The sequence below is a fragment of the Arachis ipaensis genome, chromosome B10, assembly GCF_059453495.1.
Source record: "Arachis ipaensis isolate K30076 ecotype BB chromosome B10, ASM5945349v1, whole genome shotgun sequence".
In the NCBI taxonomy this organism is placed as follows: domain Eukaryota; kingdom Viridiplantae; phylum Streptophyta; class Magnoliopsida; order Fabales; family Fabaceae; genus Arachis; species Arachis ipaensis.
The window spans coordinates 54573359-54581140 of NC_142435.1; the positions used below are offsets into that span (position 1 = coordinate 54573359).

Sequence of the window (7782 nt, forward strand, 5' to 3'; positions counted from 1 at the left end):
CAGAGAACAAGAGGAGCAAGAGCGTGAGCTACAGGAACTAAAGCGCCAGAAGCTAATCCTTGAAGAGCCGAACATCCCACAGATTGAAGGAGCACCTATCTCTCAAAATAAAAGTTGTTGGGTCCTAACTCTATGATAACTTTTATTATTAGAAACCTATTTTAAGAGTTACATAAGCATTAGTATTAGAGTCATTTATTTTTATGTCTTTCATTTCCTTTCTTTTATTATTATTTGTCTGCTTTTATGTTTATTTTATGTCTTATTTTTATTCCATGATCAATAAAGTTTAGACTCTATGTCTTAAAGCTATAAATGTCCTATGAATCCATCACCTTTCTTATATGAAAAAAAGTTTTTATTTGCAAAAGAACAAAAGGTACATGAATTTTGAATTTTATCTTGAAATTAGTTTAATTATTTTGATGTGGTGGCAATACTTTTTATTTTCTGAATGAATGCTTGAACAATGCATATTTTTTAATTTGTTGTTTATGAATTTTAAAATTGTTGGCTCTTGAAAGAATAATGAAAAAGGAGAAATGTTATTGATAATTTGAAAAATCATAAAATTGATTCTTGAAGCAAGAAAAAGCATTGAATAAACAAAGCTTGCGAAAAAAATATATACGAAAAAATAAAAAAATAAAAAAATAATAAAAAAAGAAAGAAAAAGAAAAAGCAAGCAGAAAAAGCCAATAACCCTTTAAACCAAAAGGCAAGGGTAAAAAAGATCTAAGGCTTTGAGCATTAATGGATAGGAGGGCCTAAAGGAATAAAATCCTGGCCTAAGCGGCTAAATCAAGCTGTCCCTAATCATGTGCTTGTGGCGTGAAGGTGTCAAGTGAAAGCCTTGAGACTGAGTGGTTAAAGTCGTGGTCCAAAGCAAAAAAGAGTGTGCTTAAGAGCTCTGGGCACCTCTAACTGGGGACTCTAGCAAAGCTGAGTCACAATCTAAAAAGGTTCACCCAGTTATGTGTCTGTGGCATTTATGTATCCGGTGGTAATACTGGAAAACAAAATGCTTAGGGTCACAGCCAAGACTCATAAAGTAGCTGTGTTCAAGAATCAACATACTGAACTAAGAGAATCAATAACACTATCTGAATTCTGAGTTCCTATGGATGCCAATCATTCTGAACTTCAAAGGATAAAGTGAGATGCCAAAACTGTTCAGAAATAAAAAAGCTACAAGTCCCGCTCATCTAATTGAAGCTAATCTTCATTGATATTTTTTTGAAATTTATTGTATATTCTCTTATTTTTATCCTATTTTGTTTTTAGTTGCTTGGAGACAAGCAACAATTTAAGTTTGGTGTTGTGATGAGCGGATAATTTATACCCTTTTTGGCATTGTTTTTACATAGTTTTTAGTATGTTTTAGTCACTTTTTATTATATTTTTATTAGTTTTTATTCAAAAATCACATTTCTAGACTTTACTATGACTTTTTGTGTTTTTCTGTAATTTTAGGTATTTTTTTTCTGAAATTGAGGGACCTGAGCAAAAATCTGATTCAGAGGCTGAAAAAGGACTACAGATGCTGTTGGATTCTGACCCATCCTACACTCGAAATAGATTTTCTCGAGCTACAGAAGACCAATCGGCACGCTCTCAATTGCGTTGGAAATTAGACATCCCGGGCTTTCCAGAAATATATAAAAGTTCATACTTTTGCCGAGAATTGATGGCCCAAACTGGTATTCAAAGTAAGCCTAAAACTTTCTGGCGTAAAACGCCAGAACTGGCACCTTTTTCGGCGTTAAACGCCTATTCTGGCACCCAGGGTGGCATTTAATGCCATCTTTGGGTATATGCACGTGAAAGTTTGGAAGCTCAGCCCAGACACGCATCAAGTGGGTCCCGGAAGTGGATTTCTGTACTATCTGCACTTAGTTACTCATTTTTCTGTAAATCTAAGTTACTAGTCTGGTATAAAAACTACTTTTTGAGATTCATTTTGCAACTCATGAAATTTTTTACATTCCATATTGTATCTTTGACAGCATGAGTCTCTAAACCCCAGAGTTAGGGGTGAGGAGCTCTGCTATGTTTCAATGGATTAATGTAATTACTACTCTTTTATATTCAATCACGCTTGATTCTATTCTAAGATACTCATTCGTACTTCAATATAGAGAGTGTGATGATCCCTGACACCCATCATTATTCTCAATTATATGAATGCGTGCTTGACAACCACTCCCGTTCTATCTGAGCTCAACGTAGTCATTGGGCGACAACTTGAGTGCGTATCTCTTGGGTTTCTGATCCACGGACCGAGTCCAGAGGTTAGAACCTTCGTGGTATAGGCTAGAACCAATTGGCAGCATTCCTGGGATCCGAAAAGTCTAAACCTTGTCTGTGGTATTTCGAGTAGGATCTGGGAAGGGATGACCGTGACGAGCATTAAACTCCCGAATGTTGGGCGCAGTGACAGTGTGCAAAAGGATAAAGGTTTTATTCTGACGCTAGTGGGCACCGACAGATGATTAGCCGTGCGGTAGCTGTACATGGTATTTTTCATCCGAGACAAGAAATTCGACAGTTGACTAGCTGTGCAGAGACCGTACCTGGTATTTTTCATCTGAGAGGATCATACAGCTTGCCATTGAAAGAAGCCATGCGTGTTTGGAGAAGAAGACAATAGGGAAGCTGAGATTCAGACAACAGAGCATCTCTGGAACCTCAGCCTATTTCTCATAACTGAATAACATGTACTATTTATTTCATGTTATTTATTTTTCATAAATACAATCATTCTTATCATTAATCTCCTGACTAAAATTTACAAAATAACCATAGCTTGCTTCAAGCCGACAATCTCCGTGGTATCGACCCTTACTCACGTAAGGTATTACTTGGACGACCCAGTGTACTTGCTGGTTAGTTGTGCGAATTTGTGAAAAGTGTAATCACAATTTTGTGCACCATGTATCATGCACACCCTCTTAAGTTTGCAATCACAATGTCTCTGTTTCCTGTGCCTTGATGATTATTTTGCTTGCTTAAACACATGTACTACTAACATTTCATTGTGTAAGACATTCATGATCCATCCTGGCCTCATAGCCATTATTCTAATTGTTGCTTGAGGATGAGCAAGCATTATGAGTTTGGCAAGGGAAGAGGAAGAATGGGAGGAAAATGACAATAATAGAGAAGATGAATTACAAGGTTGTAAAGTTCCTTTTCCTCTCATTTATTTTAAGCACTTTAAATTGCATGATTGTCTTTATCTTCTCTGTATGCATGTGTAGTATGAATAAGCATAGCCTAAATTTTGATTTGCAACATGTTGCTGTGACATTATGACTACCAACTTGAGTTTTGTAAAGTTCAAAGCAGTAAAGTATCATGATCATAAACAAACAAGGAATTAAAGAAGAAGTTAGCATGTGCATACAAGTTTTGGAAAGCTATTATGATTAATTGTTGCTCAATTGCATTGGATTTTATTTAATTGAAGTTTTCATCTAGGACACTTTGTGAAATCTTTGGAAATCATGAAAACTTTGAGAAAGCAATTGCAATTAAGACAAGAAAAGAAAAAGGGAAAGAATGAGAAAGCTGAAGGCTCTGAGTACCAATGGCAATTAAGTTGTTAAGTACTTGTGGTGTTTATGTATCAAGCAAAAAGTTTGAAAACAAAACACTTAGAAGTCAAGGTTAGGCTCAAGTACAAAAAGCACTCCCTCAAAGCTCAAGGCTCTGAGCATCAATGATTAGAGAGTCAAGAAAAGAAACAAATGTGCTTAATGAAGTCCTCTAATTAAATGCTTGTTGTAGCTAAGGGAAAACTTATGTGTTTAATAGATCTATTCACTACCAGAAGGGGGTTTAGATCTACTTGAATCTCTATGTGAGCCTTGGAAGAGGGATTATAGAATTCAGTTTGAAGCTCTTTCCCTCACAACTCTTTTGATCAATAAATTCCCGGTTTGAATTGAGATCCTGAGAGCTTGTGTGGCTTATGGATTAGAGAATTAAACTTAACCTCTTCTCATGAACAATTAGATCAAGGAATTGACAATTGATTGTGTTAAGAGAAATTGAGTTGCCAAGGAATTGGGATTCAATTATTACAATCCGCCATAGATCTACTTCATATGATTGAGAATGAAGTTGAAACCCATTGATTCATGACGGTTTATGATATCTACAATCCCTAATGAATCATACCCATTATCTTTCTTCCACTTAATTGCTTTGAATTTCTAGTTTTCTTTGATTTTCAGTGCCCCGAACCCATTTACAATTCATGCAATTTACTTTTCATAGCCATTTACATTCTTGCTTTTACTTTCTTGCCATTTAAGTTTCAGCTCTATAGTTTCTTGTCATCTAACTTTCCGCCATTTACCTTTCACAATTTACTTTCAGCTCTCTATTCTTCAGCAATTTAAATTCAGTATAGTTACTTTCTTTGTCAATTACATTCTGTTCATTCAATTACACCAAAATCATCAAATATTAGTTTGACTAGATAAATCACCTGACCAAATTTGCTTAATCCATTAATCCCTGTGGGATCGACCTCACTCAATAGTGAGTTATTACTTGGCGATTCGATACACTTGCCGAAGGAATTTATGTTGTGCAAATTTCCAGTCATCAAGTTTTTGGCCCCGTTGCTGGGGATTGATTTATATTAACAATGATTAAGTACGTGATAGTCTAGATTAAGCACTTTTCTTTGTTTTTGTTTAAGCATACTAACTGTTTGACACATTATGTCAGCTAATTCTAACACACACTCTAGTAATAGAGTGTTCACTTTTCATTTGGTTTGTCTTTGTGTTGTGTATTCCAGGAGGGAGAAAGGCAACATCAACTTCCTATAATTCTGAGCCAGAGAGAACTCTTCTAAGACTGAGAAGAAAAGCCAGAGGGAAAAGAGTCATCGGTGAAGACGACTCAGAAGAAGACTTGGATCAAGTCTTGGAGGATGAAATGCATGAGGAAGGGGTGGCTAACAATAATGCCCAACCTGCTAGGAGGGTGCTAGCCTCTTATACTATTCCTGATCCTAGGAATTATGGGAGTAGTATACTCACTCCTAATGTACATGCCAAAAATTTTGAGCCTAAACCTCAGCTTAGTACTTTGGTCCAGAATAATGGTCAGTATGGAGGAGGTGCTTTGGAGGACCCTAATCAACACCTATCCGTTTTCCTAAGGATATGTGATACCGTCAAAACTAATGGAGTACACCCAGACATCTATAAGCTACTGCTATTTCCCTTCTCTCTAAGGGACAAAGAAACTCATTGGTTGGAGACCTTCCCAAAGGAAAGCAGCACAAATTGGGATGACTTGGTTAACAAATTTTTAGCCAAGTTCTAGCCCCCTCAAAAAATTATCAAACTCAAGACTGTGGTGCAAACTTTCAGACAATTGGAGGGAGAATCATTGTATGAGGCTTGGGAGACGTATAAAGCACTGATAAGGAGATGTCCTTTATATATGTTCAGTGAATGGGTGATGCTCCAAAACTTCTATCAATGTCTCTCTATGAAAGCAAGAAAAGCACTGGATTATTCTTCAGAAGTGTCACTTAAAATGATGAAAACTCCAGAGGAGGCACATGATCTCATTGACATGGTGGCTAACAATCAGTACTTCTACTCCTCATAGAGACAAGCAACTCCAAAGAGAGGTGTATATGAGCTTGAGGGTGTGGATGCTATCCTAGCTCAGAACAAGCTAATGCACCAACAAATCCTGCAGCAGATGGAAATGAAGGCAAAAAGGATGGATGGACTTCAATTAGCTTCAATCAGCACAACAAGCCAAGCTTCAAACATGAAATGAAGAAAGCTTTGAGGCATACAACAATGAACAGCAGCCTGAGCAAGTCCAATATATGCACAACACAAGCTCTTCCCACAATGATTTCCATGGGGACACATACAATTCCTCATGGAGGAACCATCCCAACTTGAGGTGAAGAGACAATCAGAACTAATGGCAGAAGAACTCCAATCCCAATAACTTTTGCACCACAAACAACCAAAACCATCACCCCACTAACAACAATCCATATAGAAAACCACGAAATAACTTTTCCACATCCACATTCTACCACCAAAATAATTCTTCAAATAACCCAACCAACTTCCATCAACAACCAATATCACATACACAACCCCAGCCATATCAAGTGTCTCAAAGAATCTCTAATCTAGAAATGATGATGGAAAAGCTCATGAAAAACCAAGAGATGGCAAGTAAGAACTATAAAGCATCAATGAGAAACCTTGAAAGACAAATAGGGCAACTATCCAAGCAACCTACTGAGAGACCAATTAATGCCTTCCCCAGTGACACCATCCAAAATACAAAGGAGGAGTGCAAGGTCATACAACTTAGGAATGGTAAAACATTGGGAAAGGACAACAAGGATGCCAGCAAGGAAGAGAAAGAGATTGAGGAAAATGATACGGTTGATCACACAATGAACCACAAGCTCCATGGAAAGGCAAGCAAGTCTCAGAGTCACAAGCACAAGAGAAGAAAGAGCAAGTGAAGCCACATGTTCCTCAACTACCTTACCCTCAGAGGTTGCACAAGGAGATGAAGGATCAACAATTCCCTAAGTTCATAGAAATTTTCTGGAAATTGGAGATCAAAATTCTACTAGCTGAAACCTTGGAACAAATGCCACTTTGTGCAAAGTTTCTCAAAGAACTCATCACCAAAAAGAGGAGCTGGAAGGAGAAGGAAACTGTGATCCTCACCCAGGAATGCAGTGCTATAATCCAAAAAGGGTTGCCACCCAAACTCAAGGATCCAGGAAGCTTTTTCATACCATGCACCATTGGGAACATATCAGTTGACAAAGCATTATGTGACCTGGGAGCAAGCATCAATTTGATGCCACTCTCTATGATGAAGAAGCTATCGATAAAGGAGGTCAAACCCACTAGAATGTCACTACAACTTGCCGATACATCCCTTATAATACCCAATGGAGTGGTCGAGAACCTTCTAGTTAAGGTTGGCAAATTCATTTTCCCTGTGGACTTTGTAATTCTGGACATGGATGAGGACGGAAGTGACTCAATCATTCTTTGAAGACCGTTCCTAGCCACAGCAAGGGCAATTATTGATATGGAAAAAGGTGAAATGATTCTGAGGGTACATGATGAATAGATGATCCTCAATGTTTTCAAAGCAATACAGTACCCTGCTGAAAAAGAAAATTGCATGAGGATTGAGGATAAAGACCCAAGCTGGAAGGAAAAGCCCAAGGAGTCATCTCTAAAACTCATAAGCTCATCCTTGGATGAGAAGAAAGTAAACAAAGGGAGAAAAGGGGTTCAAGAAGTCAGAAAAGCTAAAGAAGAACTACAAGCAAAGACCCTAGTGGTGACAACTAAAAAGAAAGCTCCCAACATTAAACCCACCAAGAAGGAAGAATCATCAAAAAAGGGGAAGAACAGCAAGAAATGGGTGCCTAAAAGGTGGAAGAATAAGAAGATTCCAACTGAAGCATTCTCACCAGGAGATCAAGTGATACTAATTTACCAATCAATGGAGACAACTCCATACTTTTCTGGATATTATACTGTGAGCAAGATCTTTTCACTTGAACACATAGAAATCATCAAACAGGATACCGGAAGGAAACTCACAGTGAGGGAGACAAATTGAGGCACTATGATCATCAACCTCCTTAACAGGGGACAACCGTCAAGCAAGTGATGTTAAAGAAGCAATTCATGGGAGGCAACCCATGTTTAGATTCTTTACTTTGTGCTTTAGTAATAGTAAATTGTC

The 7782-nt window shown here is 37.6% G+C and overlaps 1 protein-coding gene across 1 annotated transcript; it reads left to right on the top strand.

The window, feature by feature from the left end:
• The first annotated feature begins 6223 nt into the window (after positions 1-6223).
• Positions 6224-7077, top strand: LOC107620681 (uncharacterized). The gene is made up of 2 exons (XM_016322810.1): positions 6224-6445; positions 6562-7077. The coding sequence occupies exons 1-2, from the start codon at positions 6224-6226 to the stop codon at positions 7075-7077; spliced, it is 738 nt and encodes a 245-aa protein (XP_016178296.1).
• The last annotated feature ends 705 nt before the right edge of the window (positions 7078-7782 follow it).

Bases quoted from the DNA above. Each gene is read 5' to 3' on its own strand.
- LOC107620681 (XM_016322810.1), top strand. From the start codon at position 6,224: ATGGCAAGTAAGAACTATAAAGCATCAATGAGAAACCTTGAAAGACAA. The intron at 6,446-6,561 runs GTTGATCACACA...CCTTACCCTCAG, and splicing joins AGATTGAGGAAAATGATACG to AGGTTGCACAAGGAGATGAA.